General features: G+C 39.2%; 1 protein-coding gene across 2 annotated transcripts in view; it reads left to right on the forward strand.

The window, feature by feature from the left end:
• Positions 1 to 204: 204 nt before the first annotated feature.
• Positions 205 to 18,636, forward strand: part of rbfox1 (RNA binding fox-1 homolog 1) — a 324,483-nt gene continuing 306,051 nt past the window's right edge. The window contains exon 1 of one of the 2 annotated variants that reach the window (XM_051102658.1): positions 205 to 413. In XM_051102658.1, the coding sequence (XP_050958615.1) occupies positions 369 to 413 (45 nt within the window). In that variant the 5' untranslated portion in view covers positions 205 to 368. Of the gene's footprint in view, positions 579 to 18,636 lie in introns of both variants that reach the window. The other variant, XM_051102682.1, reaches the window with a different exon arrangement.

An 18,636-nucleotide genomic window follows, 5' to 3' on the forward strand; every position in this document is an offset into this window, starting at 1 on the left:
CAGGTGACTATACAGAACAGAAGTTTCAGACCGAATGCACAGCTCAACATTCGCCACTTAACTAGATCGACTTGTGGTGCAGAAAAGCTGTAGGATTCCGTGCATCACTTTCGAGTTGTTTACACTAAACCCCTGAGCCAAAGTCAGGCTCAATGGTGTGAACTTGAGAAGGATCACAAGGATGACTGTGGCACAGGCGCGTGGAGTGACAGATGCAGTCATTTACATGGCACCACGTGGATACGGTCCACTGACTACCACTCGCGCGCTCTCCGTTGCCCGTTCTGCCTCTCTCCGCGCGCAATCGGTTTACCTCCACTGAGAAAACAGGAGGCACTTTTCCTTTGCGTTTTCGCTGCCCGACCACAATGAAATCTTGGCAGCTAATTGCAGTCGTGGGAGATGCCCTTCAGGTAAGACACATGAGCGGTGGGGAGAAAGGAAAATGAGCGCGTTGGTTAGAGGAGGAATTTGAACGCGAAATCGTGGGATGTTTTCAGTGCGCCGCCGTTAAATCTTCAGCCGACACGTTTTTCTTCTCTTTCGACTCTCGCTTGAGCCTTATTGCAACATCAAAGGTTAGTGGTGACATCTCAACAGCTTGGCTTGTATTCTTGCATCTTGATGCACGCCTGAGGTTTGTGGCGTTGAGGGACATTTCTCAGGGACTTGAGAGAGAGACAGGTGCTTTCTGCATGGCATGTGTTTGGGTACAGGCATGCTCCGAGATCTCCCGAGTTAAGGAATGGTCCATACCTCATGCTCTCTCTTTAATGGTCGATGCCCGTACACTGATAGCATTTCTAAAGGACTTTGCGAGCTACATCCACCAGATCTTAACGATCACAAAGTTATGCTTGCGCCAGTTTACCTGCTTGAGATCGATAGGATTTAAATGTTACAGCGTTATTTCCAAGGACTTCGCCGGTTCACCTGCGACTGGAAAGTTCAGGTTATTATAGTGCATCTTCTCACGCTGGGATCAATAAATGCATCTGTGCTTGATAGTCTGAGTCAGATTGCGAGGAAGTAGGCATTGTGCATCGCAGACGTACCCGACGTTGAAATATGAAATAGGGTTACAGAGAGGATGACAGAAACAGTAACATCTTTCAGGTTGTCACTTGGAGACGGACTGATGACTGCTTTCTCACTGCCTTATGCTGTGGGAATAGAGTAGTCTTTCGTGGACGTGGGAGAAGTCGCTTAGTCACAAACTGACTGTTTCGAGCACCAAACTTGCAGGCTAAATTTCATATTTAGACTAAAAAGCTTTAGAAATGCACCTGTGTATTTAGCAGTGTGCTACTTTAGTAGCCATTTGTAGTGTGTTCTGCTGTTTTTAACAATTTTGAAGTGATAGATTTGACTGGTGAGGGTCTGTGTGATTATTATTATTATTACTGAATAAAACACAAGAGTTATGATGACAGGTGTGATTCACACAGGTATTTGTAGACACACAGACCCTGGGTTATGTTTTACGAGAGCGATTGTAACTTCCAGTTTAATCAAGCTCTGGTTTATTTGAAGCAGCCTGGAGAAGAGGTCTTAACCTTTCCTAGGTTAACAGCAGATACTTCACTCGAGTGGTTTACCCTGACTAATTCCACTGTCACCACAGAGCTGTCACATTTAAAACCTTTAAGACATATTAGATATTGTTTTGGCTCCAAAATAGTGCATTATCTTGCACTCAGACAGTGGAATGCAGCTAAGCTACTCTTGATCTGTGTTTATGTCCTGCATTAGCTTAAAGCAAACCCCTGTTATATATACGACAGTTGAAACGTCTTAAATCACCTGAAAGCAGCTTTTTTCGCTCCGGTTCACAGCAATTCATCATGACAGAGGGGGCATTTTGTTTTTAACTAACACTAATAGTGTAATAAGGTAATTAAGAATCTGCTATTTTCGTTTTGTTGGCCATATAGGCACAAGAGCACATGAACCTACAATTTTGACTCGTAATTATAATGCTTAATGGCCAGCTGCAATAAAGGAGTGCTCCCTGCACCCTGCTTAGTATATGGCAAAAGACCAATTTTCATTCTGGAGTCAATGGTTAAAATCGTGGTTTCCCACAGAGGAATATTATGCACAAAAAACAACAGCTGAGCCCGTAGATGGTCCTACACAATGTCGATGTTTTTTTGTTTTTTTTTTACAACAAATAGAGACTGAATCACTATGGCTATGACACAGTGCCAACAAATGGAAGAAAATGTGCCAAGATCCATGGCACAACAATATGTCAAAACGCTCTGTATGGTTTCTCCATGCCTCAGATGATTTATGGTGTTATTTTCCACACCAAATGAATTTGGCACTAATAGATGAACTTTTAAGCACTTTCCTGAGAAATTCCGAAGCTGTAACACTCTCAGTGTTTTGAACGAGGAGAAAAAAATGTTCTGATTGGCAGTATTCGTGTAGTGTGATATTTTTTATTTATTTATTTTTAATTTATTTTCTACATTTATAAGTAATAACTGTATGCTTGCTGGATAGCATATACGAACAACCTTTGTGCCAGTCTGCTGAAGGAATTTGGTTGCTGAATACAACAGATATACCAGAAAGATGAGCTCAAATTTCAAGATCCATTTCCTTCAAATATAGTCTACTTTGACTTGTAATGTCAGACGGTTTTCAAGCAGCTACCAGAGGAACATACTTAAAGGAAAGACATTAACTAGCCTGTCAGGATGCTTGGTTCTTTTTGACCAGACAGAATTGAAATTATGATAAAGCTCCTAACTGCTGTGAAGGAACCTCTATGATTTTGTCTTGTCTGGCTTTCTGGTTCTCTACCTGGCAGTTTTTCCTTTTCCTTTTTCCCCCCACCAGGCTGTGATATCATAATAAAGTATTCGTTTTTAAGTGAAAAAGCTCCTGAATCAGCAAGATCAATATTTTAGGTGGCAAATGCTTTGTTTGGTGGTGGTTATGAATATAGACAGTGACACATTTTTTCCATTCTTTGCAGAATAAGACCTTGAAGTTGTTCCTTCCAAACCGTAGTCTGTTTATTGTGACTTTTATTAAATATCTTTTAGTTTCTAAAAAAATTTCAAATTTCATTACCATAACATAATTCTCTAACTGGCTTGCCCATTTAATTTATTCAACCAATTTGGTACCAGCCATTTGAGCTTGTAGGCTGTTTCAGAATGCTGAATTTTATATGGGCCGTGGAGAAATATGGAAGATTATATGAAACAATAGCGTGTTATGAGGAGAAAAGACATGGGTTAATCCTGCAAAGGGGGAAGCCCATACATGAAAAATGATTAATTGACCTTTTAATTTGGATACTTTTGTCACATTTTTAGTCTTTATGCTCACGTTAATTTCCAGAGAGAACATGACAGATAAGTTTTACATTGACAGTGATGGTTGTCATTGACTTCCGCACAACGCTGTTTAACCTTCTCTATTAAAGCGTAAAGGTTTTTCAAACCAATCTGTCTCGGAATGCAGTCTAGACAGCATTAGTCGAATCTGGTCTTTTTTAGCAGTGCGCGATGGAGATTTAAAAGCACAGACATGTGATGAATCTCATTAATGTGATGTACCAACCAAGAAGTCTAGTGCTGGGCGATAAGCAAGTGATTTATTGTGTAATCCCAGAGGGCGAACTGTAACTGCAGTTTCAAGAAGAAAGTATCCATGTTGGTTGCTTGTTGTCTTGGGTTATTAAGGGTTTCCAGTGCAATCGATACTGCTGCTTGTAGATGGTCTGTGAATGAAGAAGACTAGCAGAATAGCTGGTTAATAGCCTCAGGGAGGGAGATGCTGATTGGCCAGGAGTAGAAACCAGTTTATTGGAATGTAATGGAGTATGTTGGCCCTCATGGCAATGGATTTCAGGATAATCTGTTTTTAATCCTGACTCTGTTTGCATTGATAAACACGCGTTCGTAAATCTTAATTGGCCGTGGATTGTAGCGCTCTAAACCATTAGCGTTTAGCACCTGCATCATCCGCTTAAGACAGAACCCCCGGCACATGGTATCTCAGTTGTAGATCTCACGCTGGCACAGTTATTTGTGTTGACATTTTTAATGTAATTGAAATAACGTTCACGGTGGGCAGAGCAATGCTGCATCTCTATATTGTTAGTCCATTTAGGGAGGATAAAGGGATGAAGATGTGGTGACACCTTTCAGAGGTGCTCGTTTTAAACAGTGTTAAGCGAAATCATAGATGGCCAAACAAAACAGTGATTTAATTAGACCTAAGTGGAATTTGCCCGGTGTTGTGCAAGTTTATATCTCTCCTGCAGAATCCTATCCCCTTTGGACCGTTTGTGATGCCTGTTAAAAGAAATGTATCACATTATCACAATCTCTTCTTCTAGATAATTAAAATAGCCTTTCTGGTTATCCTTAGGTAGCACTGGTGGCTACAAACAGTACAAATAAATAGTGGCAATGTAATGTGCACACATGCTAGGCTAGCAGGATAATTGGTTATTTGTATACCAAGCTAGCTGGTTTTTGTGAAAAATTGTGTTTTCAAAAAATCATGAAAAATAATAAGATTGTTGTGGTTTACATGTAAGCTAAGTGCTAATTTGTGTAAGCAAATGTGTATACAAATATGTATAAGCTAGGCTATCAGGCTAACTGGAAATCTGTATGCTATGCTAGTATGTATTTAAAACAGAATTGTCATAGTTGAAACAACATATGTTTTATCATTTGATTTTATAAGAATTTCTTACAAATCTATTTTAAGATTGCAGGTTACTTGGCTTTTGGTATGCTAACCCGGATAACACATGTACGTCTGCACGATGTCTGTTAAAGATCACTTGATCTGGAAAGCACCTGCTGTGTACAAACATCTGACAAATGTCTGTAAGATGTCAGTTTTGCATACATTCTAAATCATAAACATCTTGAAGACATCTAATAGACGTCTTTTTGACATCTGATAGGAGACGTCCTTTAGACGTATTGCAGATGAGCATACACTCTAAAAATATGTCTTGGAGATGTAAATACAGACGTCAAATAGACATCTCTGTGATGTACGTGTGCTATCATGGAAGCTAGTGGGCCAAATTGGGAGCTTACTGAAAAAAAAAACAAAAGAATTCCAGGTTATTTATAGCTTTGGTTATGTAATAACATATTTTGAAAGACAATAACTGTCTAATTATTGTAGTTAAGACAACATGTACATGATTGTTAATATTGTCACAACAATTGTATCTGCAAATACCATGGTTTCTATAGTTAAACCATTGTAACCACAAATTTACCATGGTTTTGCTAGACTAACTATAGTTTAACCATGGTATTTGTAGTAAAACTGTGCAAATTGTAATCCATATGCTGACAAACTATGGTTACTACAATAAAACCATGGTTCATTTTCATGAGGGTAGCTCTATATACAGTTGTATTTAAAAGTATATCTGACTTTACCCACATACACAGAGTACTTACAAAAAGCAATATAGATAATAAATAAAGATCACTTGATCTGGAAAGCATCTGCTGTGTATGACCATCTGACAGACATCTGTAAGTTGTCAGTTTTACATACATTCTAAATCGTAAACATCTTAAAGACATCTAATAGACGTCTATTTGACATCTGATAGGAAACGTCCTATAAACGTGTTGCAGATGAGCAAACACTAAAAAATATATCTTCCAGATGTAAATGCAGACGTCTTTGTAATCTATGTGTGCTATCAGGGTAATAAGTCTCAACTACTTGAGATGTTTGTGTTTGTGTCACAAAATGTAAACAATATTATCACCCCCCTGATAGCACACATACATTTGACATCTGCATTTACATCTACAAGACATATTTTTTTTTAGAGTATTTACTCATCTGCAGGACGTCTATGAGACATTTATATTAGATGTCTTTAAGATGTTTAAGATTTAAAATGTATGTAAAACTGACACCTTAATCTGTCAGATGTTTGTACACAGCAGATGCTTTCCAGATCAGGCGATCTTTAACAGACATCTTGCAGACATATGTGTGCTATCTGGGTCAGCTCTAATCTGCTAAATATGACTATAGAGCATTATATATTGAGATATTATAAACATTAACATCATGATTTACGTTGAAGCTGCTTTGAATTGTGTACTGTGGTAAGTGCTTCACAAATAAAACTGACTTGGCTTGACACAATGTGATTCTGTATGATTTCCAGGCACCAAATGGAGTTCCCAATAAATATTTTTTCAGCTTCGAGATCCCGCAGGACCAAGCCTTGCCTGACACCAGAATGAGTCATTGATAAATGCTTTCATCACTGCTAATATTTGTAAATATGTTTGACTTGCTACAATGTACAGATTAGAAATGTGGCTTTACAGGTCAATAGCTCGAGAGCAGTTAAGTGAAGAAAAAACGCCGCCGCAATGACCTTCAGTCTCCGTGTACATGACATTCGCTGATGGGCATTAGCGGCACGCTTAACATCTCTTTTAATTTGTGTTTGTTTTGTATATGATTTAATTGGCTCCGTGCTTCCGTTAAGGCTTTTGTATTTGAAGAAGCGTTACTAGTCACGTCAGTCTTCATGGACATCAAGAGCTCACAGCTCAACGTTGGGCATTTTGTCCTTAGGTGCTCTGAGGCTGGGGCCTGCTGGTGATGATAACAGTGATAATTCAAAGTGATTTTGCACAGCATGGTTTTGTCAGACCAGTCACCAACACCCCGTGGCACGGCTACACGCTCATGTGTCTTAAATCCGCCAGAGGCTTTACCGTGGTTACACCAAGCCTTACTCATAGGTCAGATGAGTCATTGTTTTACTTTTACTTTTCGGTTTACACCGTAACGCAGTCTGAAGGCTTTTTTGGGAGGCATGATAATGGATCGAGGCTACTCTACTTCTTATTTTAGACATCAGGCCAATCGCATGAGAGGCTCTCGTGCTTTGTATTCAGTGGAAGTACAGTGCAATACGTCAGGCTAACTCTGGGCATAGTGCTGAGGCATGCTTTTTTACAGTTTTTTACATAATTAGTTCAGACTCCACTTATTCAACATAGAGGGCTGCTCAAATTGTGAAATCACCCTGAGCCGTGGCGAACCATCTCTGAACTCTAGAATCAGCACTCCCTCGGTTCTCATCTACCTGGAAATGTTTTTTTTTTCCTCCTTTTTATTATTTCCTTATTTCTACCCCCTCTCCTTTTTAAATGCTGACTTTTCACATGCGGCGTGCCAATTATTTCACGCTGTCTACGCGGCCTCGCATTCTCTCCTTATCGCAAATGGGAGAAAAGTCTTCAGCCGGTTATCAAAATGCTAATGCGCTTGAAAGGAAACATTAGTCTTCCCCAGTAAAATGTTATTAAATGTGGTCTATTTAATCTTGTAAAAGTGCCGCTATCTCTTCAGGATTTCCAGATGTTTGCGCTTTGCCCGTACCGTCCGTCTTCATTCCGAGTGAAAATTGCCTGTTGTCCTCCATCTTTTTAAGACAGAAGAATCTCTATGTTAAACGGTTATTCTGTATGTGAGGAAAACCAGTCCAGGGGTTAGCCTGAAAAGGAGCAGGGCGGCTGTGTGTAGACCGACTAGCACAAGCAATAAGTAAAGTTTATTTTGTAATATGCGGTCCGTGTAAAGCTGCATTTTCCCGAGTGCAAAACAAACACTCCATCTGTCTGTCATCAGTATTGCTATGACAGCCTGAATATATAGTTCACCTGTGAAGGCAAATTATGCTTCCCCTCCGTTTGCAGAGGTATAAATGGTCATAAACCACTGACGTGCTTTTGTTTGCTGTGTCAAAACAGAGATGAAAATGCCCCCCCCAATTAAAAGTGCATGGAACAATTGCTTTCGCATATTCTCTTAATGACATTAGTTTCTCATCAGCATGCACTGTACAATAAGTCATTTGAAATCGCATTTCCCCTCGGAGTTGGGATTTGGCGCCGCACCAAATGAGGGATTGGGCCGTGTTGGTAAACGGTGTTAAGATTCTGTCCTGACCTTTGATTAAACCTCTCCTGCGGGCTCTGCCTATGTTGCTGTCAGACAGACGTTTGCAGGATTCACAGGATTATGAGGTATTATGCAGATGGCATTCCTTAAGACAACATACATTTTCTGTTTAAAAAGCACCAGCGAAGCTGGAACGGCTTGGCATTTTTGCCGCCATGATTAACGTCGGGGTGAGAGAGACGTGTCTTGAAGAGTTCAGGCTGTTGTTGCTTGTTGCGATTGGCTCATCAAAGATCCTCGCAGTGGTTTGTATGTCTGCGAGCGCTTTGAGGACCAGATGTTGGCGCTATCCGTCACATTGGCGCTTTTCAGCTGGTACTTGGAGATCACAGATGATATCAGGTGGATATTAACTCTAATGTGCTCAGCCATTTCTCCATGAAGCCTTACATTTCAGGTCCCACTAGACATCATCCCATCTGTTGAAATTGTGCTGTGTGGATTATTATCCAGCAGTTTGACATAAATCAGGTTTTCCTCTAGCGCTCCTGGTCACATGTTCCGGGTTATTTTTATCGTGCTTTTTTCGCAATATTTTCTCCTCGAACACGACGTGTTCTTCCAACCCCTGTGCGGACGGCTGGTAAACCCTTTGAGATGAGATTCTTTTTCATCAGAGGTTTTGTGATGTATTCTAAATCTGCTTCTCTGGCTTCATCCTCATCCACGTTGAGCCGCGCAGGTCGCTCCCGAATCTCTTCGGGTTTGGCGTGCATGGTGAGGTTTTGATGTTTATTTTGCCATGGGCGACGGGAGCCTGTGCCAGAAGAGAATTGGCAGTGTATCAGCCAGAATGAATGTTATGCAACCTGTGACAACTCAGAGGACTGTGTTGGTGTGAAATATCAATATGCACAATACAACAGCACATAAAACGCCACATGGCAGTGTAAACAGAAACAAACTGTGTCAGGGAGATAGTGAAGATAATCCCGACATCTATGGATGAAAATGGGATTCGCAAAGGTGACCGATCGAGAGATGTGCGTGGAAACGCAAAGCTAGACTTCACTCTCGGTTGTGGTACAGGCTGTTCCTTTGGCATCGACGTGGCTGTATTTCAGGTTTTATGGTATATTTGTTGCGCTTGTCATCATTTTATGCTGCGTGGTCTTCTCTGCGAAGGGGAAAAATGCTCAGAAAAGCCATTGATGTGGATTACAATTTGAATGCCCCACAGATTTTATTTGTTTATTTTATTATGCTAATGAATATCATAACAGGGGATTTCTAATCCTCACGGCGACCGTTCCTGCCTTTTCGGAGAGAATTTCTGATGAACCTTTTTATCTCTAATACACAGCACGTGGGGCTTCATAACAGCCCGCCGAGACACCGGCACTCATTTTCTCTCAGGTGAGCCTTTAATTGCATCTTCCTTACTCGGTGACATCTTTCCCATCATGGTGGGCTGCTCTCCTATGCGACTAGGCTCGCACTTACTCAATAAGTGGAACGGTGGCAGCTGTCATTGCATGCCTTATTATTACTGAAAAAGACTTTCTAGTCCTTAAAGATCCGCCGACTATCGGCCTTGCTTCGATTTAGCGAACATCGCAGCTGCTAGACATCCTCTTACAGCCATTTTGGCAGGCCGTTGGCCCCAGCGTAGGGAATCCACTTCCAGTGGAGGAAAACAGCTCTTAATTGCCCTCCATAAACTGCCTGGCTGCTGCAAAACAAAAATCAATTTTTTGCTCCAGGATGATTTTGGGGTGTAATGGCGAGCATCTGACAGCTAACTTTTGGCTATCTGTATGAAAGGTCACCGGCGACGGACTTCTGTCACGTTGATGCGTCGCAGGGGAGGCACAGGCTATGTGTACTCTAATCTGGGAACACCCCGCTGGGAGGAGCTCGGCTACTGTATCGCTTCCTCTTGTCGCAGCTCAGTGAGCATTCACAGAGTTCCTAAATTGAGATTAATAATGTCATCTACGGCTGGAGTTTACGGACAGCGATTTCCGCCCCTCCTCTCCCCACCTTCAAAGTCCAGCAGACTCCCATTTGAAAAGATATAGGGAATGGGCACGGGGAATATTAATATTCTTTACAGACCACACGCATACGCAAGCATCATCAATTTTCCAGACTTGTTTGTATACATTGACTCTTTGACATTCAAACCCGAGGTATCCTCCCCCACCAGCGCGGAATGAGCGGACAGCATGTGTGCGAGAGAGTGCGTGGGCAAAGTGTCATGGCTGCACAGTGCCAAGAACAGCTCCCCACATTGTTAACAGTGTTCACTGTCTGTAGACGTCTGCCTGGCTGTGGAGCTCATGAAGCTTAGGACACTGTCGTGAAGGACATGCACAACTTCCATGAAGCACAAAGCCAGTTTTTCTTTCACAGTTTTTCTTCATTCATTGTAAAGCAGGGTTGTGCAGTAAAGGAACTGTTTTTAGTTGAGTATATGGCAAAGCTGAATTTTCAGCAGCTATTAGTCATATGATCCTTCAGATATCTGATATGCTGATTTGGTGCTCAAGGAACATTTATTGTCAATGTTGAAAACAGTTGTGCTTGTAGAAACAGCCTTGATTGTGGAAATCTATTTATTGCAATTTAATGCTCAGTGAAGCATACAGGGATAGTTTACCCAAAAATGAAAACTAGCCCTTGATTAACTCGCCCTAGGTGTCATGCTGGGTGTGTATGACTTTTTTCTTTTAGGAAAATACAATCAGAGTTATATTATAAAATGTTCTGGTTCTTCCAAGCTTTATAATGGTAGTGAATGGCTGATGATTTTTTTAAGCCCAATAAAGTGCATCCATCCCTCATAAAAAGAGCTCCACACATCTCCGGGTGGTTAATAAAGGCCTTCCGAAGTGAATCAATGCACTTTATAAACCATAATCTCTTGCTTCCGTTAACTGTCGTACATGTGTTCACGAGAAAGTTGCATTCCATCGTATGATGTAGGATGTAGGTGAACACAGTGACGGACGTGGAAGTGACGAACGCAGAAGTACAGAGGAAAGAGCAAGACAAAACACCGGCCACGAATTAGAAGTACAAGAAAGAAAATTGTTAGAAGTTGGATTGTAAGTTGGGAAATGTCATTCCCTGGAATGCCACTCTCTTGTGAACACGCATATGACAGTTGGAGAAAGCTAGATATTATCAATACGTTCTCACTCCCAACTTGTCAAATATTGGCACTTGGTCAGGACCCCTTTAGCATCATTTTTTAACACACAGAGTACCCCTTTAGCATCACTTTTCAATGTGCAGTGTCCTCTATTGTTTTTAGTTTACGTTAATTTAATGGTTTGCATGCATAAATATATAAATCATTTTATATGAAGTTATACTTTTATCGGAGCACCTAACCCCCCACCCCTACCTTAAATCTACCCACTTCTGAACAATATAAAACAGTAACAGGCAAATATAAGTACAGTCACAGCTATTAATTGCAAAAGCTGACCATAAAAGCATTAAAAACCTGTACAAAGTCCTGTTGCATTCCAAGTCTTCTGAAGCCATACAATATCTTTGTGAGAAGAAGAGAGTTAAACAAAGTTTTAATGAACCCGCTTCGTTAACGCACTCACATTTCATTCAAAAAGATACTCCCGAACATTAGCATGACATAATCAGCCACGAAACACACAAGAGCCAATGGCATTTCACAACCAAAGCTGACGTAATGCTTCCTCTGGCAGCATTTTTTGAATTTGCGCACAGACTGCGGCACACAGGATGAGACTGCGAACACATCTATTACTCGCTGAAATCAATCGTTTTGCCTTTGGAAGACTTGGAATACTAATGTTTTTTGAATAAATTATGACTGTAGTTGTATTTGCGTGTTATATCTTGTGTTTTTTTTTGACAAATGGTTAGGTTTAGGGGCAGTGGTTGGGTCACGTCCTCATAAATGTGTAAATAGTGAAATGTAAATAAAACAGTTTTGACTGTTTACATTGAAAAATCACACCCCAACATATATGCAATAATGGCAAAATATGTTGACATTATGGTTTATAAAGTTTTAAATATGGATATTTTTCTTCGATTCACTTCAGAAGGCCTTTATTAACACCCCAGAGCTGTGTGGAGTACTTTTTATGATGGATGGTTGCACTTTATTGGACTTCAGAATATCAACAGCCATTCACTGTCATTATCTATCTATCTATCTATCTATCTATCTATCTATCTATCTATCTATCTATCTATCTATCTATCTATTTATCTATCTATCTATCTATCTATCTGCCAGTTCTACTTATAATCAATTTCAAATAGCAGTTTTGCATTCTGATAAACAAACAAAATAAAACACTACTTTTTTTTGTAGTGATCATAAGGCAGTTGCAGAGCTGCAACTCTCTGTGCATGCTTTTTAAAAACTCTTTTTTTCCAACCCACTCATTTAAAATATCAACACAATTCTCACAGGCTTTCATAGTCATGTTCATTAACGTGGCTTTTAACTGTGGAAGTCAAATCACCTTCACAGACTGAAAAATCCTTGAAATTCTTGAAACATGGGAAACAATGAAATCTTGAGATTTGTGGAGAATAAAAGCTTCCCTCAACACCGCATCAGTGACTTGGCTTATTTCATCCGCGCCTCATTCTCTCCCACTATTTCATTTGTTTCACTTCCAAGGACTTTTAAAATAACATTGCCAATTTGTGGAGCACGGTTTTTTCCGGATAATTATAATCCAAATTAGCCTTCACATGATGTGTCAGTGTTTTCCTGAAATTTGGTGGCTATGCTTAAATCTAGTTTGCAGCGGTTAAATGTAAAAAATTCCAGGCGTTAATGAATATTTTAAGCTTCTCTGTTCTGGTGATTGATTTCATTGTTTCGTTAAGTAATTCAGCACACTTTTGGAAGAGTGAGCCAAAAATGATCAGAAGCACAACAAGCCACAGATGTTTGCATGTAGCTGGTATGTTTTCATTCGAGCTTGCATGTATTCAATTAAATCCCAACTCTCTGTACGTGACGAGAGCGAAGTTTTAAAAGGAAACCATTTGCTGCCGACCGGCTCGCTGATGGCGATAGCAGCAGTGGTGTATCAGTTGACTAATTGGAGAGGCTGTCCTCGCAGTGTTCTCTGCAGAGCCTGTTGTTTTGCTCATTTGGTGTGACAAATAGCAAGCCTGTGGAGGATGCAAGGCCTGGGTGCTGTTCTGACCTATGACATCTCATTTGTTTCTGATAAATGGCCATTTTCTGGAGGTGCATGGTTCACTTGAGAGGCAATTGCCAGGTATGAGTCGCCTTCTTCGGTGACATCAGAAAAAGCCATGGCCTTCCAAGACTTGGCCAAAAATTGTTGCCTTACTGGTTGCTCATGCAACACTATGTCCTGGTGTAATAATTAGATGTGATCATTATGGTAGCTGCATTCACACTCTTTATAAGCATTTAGTTGAAAAATGTGTGTTTAGATTGGCTTCTGCACATGTGTTTCACCATCATTAGCTTTGGGTTGTTGTAGGCAGTGTTTTTCAAGCTTTTGTCTTCTGCTCATCGGCATCCTGCCAGAAATGTGAAGGTTTTTGTTCAAAAAGTTTATAAAGCAATTGTGTTCCATGAAAGAAGCCCAATATCTTTTCTTACAAAGGAACTGAAGAAAATGATGACGTTAGTCATGATTATCTATTTTTATCCCCTGACAGCTCTGATATTTTTAGTTTTGTAGGTTTAACAAAGCAAAATTTGACAATTCTGTCATCATTACTTGCACTCGTATTGTTCCACACCTGTATGGCTTTCGAAAAAGAATACATTTTGGATAATATACTGATCACGTTTTTTTTTAATGAAGTTTGTGGACTGAAGTATTCAACAGCACCAAAAATTATTGTGAAAGTATTCATATTACATTCAGTACAGTCTTAAAAATAAAGGTGCTTTAAAAGGTTCTTCACAGCGATGCCATAGAAAAATCATTTTTGGTTCCACAAAGAACAATTCAGTGAAAGGTTTTTTAAAGAACCATCTCTTTCTGACCTCTTTATAATCTGAAGAACCTTCTTTCGCCACAAAGAACCTTTTGTGACACAAAAAGGTTCTTCAGATGTTAAAGGAGAAGTCCACTTCTAGAACAAAAAATGTACTCACTCCCTTGTCATCCAAGATGTTCATGTCTTTCTTTCTTCGGTCGTAAAGAAATTATGTTTTTTGAGGAAAACATTTCAGCATTTTTCTCCACATAATGGGCTGCTGTGTTTCCCCCAGTTTGAACTTCCGAAATGCAGTTTAAATGCGGCTTCAAACAATCCCAAATGCGGTTGCAAATGATCCCAGCCGAGAAAGAAGGCTTATCTAGCGAAACAATTGGTTAATTTCATAAATGTAATACAATTTATATACTTTTTAATGTCAAAGGCTCGTCTTGACTTACTCTGCCTGTTTTTTTCCAGTTCATGACAGTTAGGGTATGTCGAAAAATTCCCATCTCATGTTTTCCCTCAGCTTCAAAATCGTCCTATATCCTTGTTTTACCTTTTTTGCTAAGGGTGTTTGATCTTCTTTGTATGTTCACTTTGCAGAGACTGGGTCGGTGCTTCTGCAGTGATGTAGGATGATTTTGAAATGATTTTTGAAGTTGAGGGAGAAAGTACGATTGGAGTTTTTCGACATATCCTAACTGTCTTGAACCAGAATACACAGAGTTCAGGCAGAGCAAGGCAAGATGAGCGTTTGACATTAAAAAGTATTTAAAATGTAAAATAACTGATTGTTTCGGTAGATAAGACCCTTCTTGCTTGGCTGGGATCGTTTACAACCACATTTGGCATCAAAAAAAAAGGTTCTTCTATGACATCTTGAAGAACATTTATTTTTAAGAATGTACTTTCTTTGGCACCTGAATAGAAACTATGTCAATATATCCAAAAGAAAAAAAAAAAACCCTTTTTGTTCAGTTATCTTTATAAGTGGATCTGATCGGGGCCACAGTCACAAAAAATAACTAAGTAAATAAATAAATAATAAAAATGTTAAGAATGTTCCTTAATGCAATTGTTGAACAGTTGAAGAAATTCTCAAATGTTTTTTAATAACTTTTTTTTTTCATTAAAGCAATCTAAATAAAAAAAAAATAATAATTCCAAGAAATGTTACTGGGAATACAAAATATTCTGAACTCAACTAGAAAATGCAGTAAGAATTGAATTCTTAATATTTTATGAATCTGGCCCCAGGTTCTCAAACGTATTTGAAATGGTTAACAGCTCATTTGAGGGCAAGATCAGTTTAGAAATTACATTTCTTAAATTAAAAAAGTGTTCTTTTTGAGACTTTAAAAGTTATATTGCAAATGAAAAAAGCAATCTGCACATTAATTCAGAATTTCTCCGCATGCTTAGGAACGACATGAGAGTAGATATGAATAAATAAAGGCAGAATTTTGGGGATGTTTTATTCCTTGAAGTACCTTAGGATACACAAACCAGTGGTTTAAGGCACAGTAAACAGTTGCGTTTTGCGCGACTATTGTGTCCTCCGACTTGTGAATGTCTCATGGTACAGAGCAGGCAAATGACTCTAGGGTCATGAATGAAGAAGACACCGGTATTAAACCGTACGCTTGCCTCCTTAAACCTGGCAGGGGCAGCGGTTGCTGTTTATGTAAATGTTTTCCTCATATAAAGGAGGCCATCCGTTGTCTGCCGTCTGGGGCTGAGCATGTATGTGTGGAGATAAGGATGCTTCGGGTGGACTCGTCTGAGCCAGACAGAGAGGGAGAGAGAAACTGCTTGTTGGAAGATAAACAGGGCTAATTAGAATATGCATTTGTTCAGTAATTCTGTCCATAATTGAGATATTTTAATCTTTGAACATGCCAGCTATTTAGAAAAGTCAGCCGTGGCTTCCCGCGTCGATCTGAAACATACTGTGTAAACGTGGCTTTTCAGACACGCTGGCAACATACCAACAGGACAAGGAAAACACTTTTTTGGATTAGCACCCCTCTCCACTAACAACACAACTACACAGCATTCGCAGCAAATCATTTAGACACAAGCACCCTTTGTCCAAAAAGTGGAGGCAATCCACTTTTTTCTCTTTTTTTTTTTTGATGGGCCTTGTTCCCTGTATGTTTGGATATGATTGCATGGCAATAAATTTGAGCAGGCCGTGGTTTTACAGGGATACAGCAGCTCCCCAGTGTAATCACCCCCCCTAATCTACAGAACAAACTCCAGCGCGGCTCTATAAGTCGATAGCACTTCAGGCAGGGGGAACAGGAAGTCTCCTGCCGCTCCGCTGAGAGATAAAGGCACCGATAGGAGACATGTGGTACAGTGCAGCCATTGTGTTAGATCAAGATGTGCCTCCTGAACTGATGGGTGCTGTGAATTCTGATTCCACCTCTCTGCCGTCTCAGGATGAGATATGTAGATGGCCTATAGAGAGACGGTGGCGACTAAATGAATATGAAAATGAGCTCAGGGAATGGATTGCTATTCAGCTGTCTTTCAAGTCTCTGGTGGTGGATGGGGCTGTCGCTGCCCATGTTTTTGAAACACGAGAATAAAGGTGAAAATGACATTGTGTGTGTATGTATACGTGATTCGAAACTGTTTGTATGTACCTTTGGCTCTTTTAATATTTATGGATTAATGTATTTTAGATGTGTTTTAAAATATCACAGCTTTTTATGGTGCATTTCTGGTAACAGCTTAAAAAATAAGCATGTCTTAGAATATATTTTTATGTAAATAGTAACTATAAATATTTTATATTTTATTTGTAAAAAATACTGGTAAATATTGTGGCTTCCAGAAAATCCATAAAAAATACAGTGACATTTTAGGCAATTTTTTTTTTTTTTAATTAAGTATTTTTCTGTAAGAATAGTTTTTATTTAATGTACAGTTTCATATCTTTTCAAAAGTAATATTTTATAATGATAATAGTGATTTTTTTCCCCCAATAGGCAGCCAAGAACATTTTTATTTTTAGTACCTGTTAAAACAAAAAAAATAAAATAAAATATAATAACCAGGGGAAATAACCATGTCTTCGAATATATTTTCATGTGAATAGTAACTACAAATATTTAATATTTTATTTGTAAAAAAAAAAAAAAATACTGGTAAATATTGGGGTTTCCAGAAAATCCATAAAAAAGACTGACATTTTAGGCGTTTGGTGACACTAAAATAATACAATAAATATCAACCAAACAACAAATTTGAAAAAAGCGTGCATAACTTGTAATGTAAATAAGATTCACAACTATTTACATAAAATATATAATGTCACCCAAGGACTTGTGAGAATGTGATTTTACTTTCCTAAAATTATTAATTCACTTTTCCCTAGAAATTATTAAGAACTTACAATATATGTATTTATGAACTATCTATCTATCTATCTGTCTATCTATCTATCTATCTACCTATCCATCCATCCATCCATCCATCCATCCATCTATCCATCTATCCATCTATCTATCTATCTATCTATCTATTTTTTATTAAGTTATTTTTCTTTAAGAATAGTTTTTATTCAATGTAGTTTCATATCACTTAAAAATATTTTATAATAATAATAATAGTAATGAGTGATTAAAAGAAACTAACATAACATAATAAAATAAACATATAGTTTAATATGGCCCAGAATATTATTCTTGTGTTGTATTACATATTCTTGCCAATTAAAAGGTCTACAAGCAGCTGTCTCTGTGGTGTACCTCCGTGGTTTGATGTTCTTGGCGACTTCGGGAATCAAAGCAATTTGTTTCAGCATATGCCGACATTAAAGTCACGTAATGTAATTATAAATGGATGCATAGTATGAATAGGAACATCAGGAACGTAACATGATGTCTATTTTTAGATATTGTTTCATAGCCAGCATGTACCTTTTAACATATGGCTGTCGCCCTGAAGGAGACATCAGAGAACGGCTCCCTCCTTTCCATTTGCTCTCCTTAATGCAATACGTGTTAGGCATCAGTATTCGGTTTTTGGCATGTACAGCTCGCTCACCGTGATCCGCCATAATAGAGGGGGTTTGTGGCACCGCTAAGCATGCTGGATGCGGCAGTTTTCATAAATAAGCTGCGTGCTGTTTAAAGAGCAGCTCTAGGTTGCTTTGCCTCTCATTACCGCTCACGTTTTAAATGGGGTTTAGGATGAAATTCTGTCTGCTTAACCCCAACGAAATTACGAACACTTTACTAGAAAGACGTCAGGGAGATAAAACGGTCCTTGGGAAATGGCAAGCAATTAAAAGTATATTAGCTGTTCAAGGCCAAAAATAATTAAAGCTCTCAGACCATTGTGTTTTAGAAAATAGCTGCAGGCAGCAATCATAAGAGGTGCACACTGAGTCAAAAGTCACCGCATACATGAAATGTTCAGCCGCGGCCCGGCTACAGTACAGCCAAAAATAAGCAGCCATCAAAGCTTCCCTTTTGATTTGGTGCTTCTCATTTTCTGCGTAATGCCATTTTTTCCACTGTGCTTCACGCAAGCGTATCACATTACAGCATTTAGAAATGAGATTGGATCTGCGTATTTAATCACACCAATGCAATTAGTTGGTAGGAACAGAACGAACGGAATTGGAACGAGTCAAAACGCTCCCCCCCCCTCCACCCCCCGTTGTTGGATATATGGATCCGAGTGTGCAGAGAC

The sequence above is a fragment of the Labeo rohita genome, chromosome 3 (assembly GCF_022985175.1).
Source record: "Labeo rohita strain BAU-BD-2019 chromosome 3, IGBB_LRoh.1.0, whole genome shotgun sequence".
Lineage (NCBI taxonomy): Eukaryota > Metazoa > Chordata > Actinopteri > Cypriniformes > Cyprinidae > Labeo > Labeo rohita.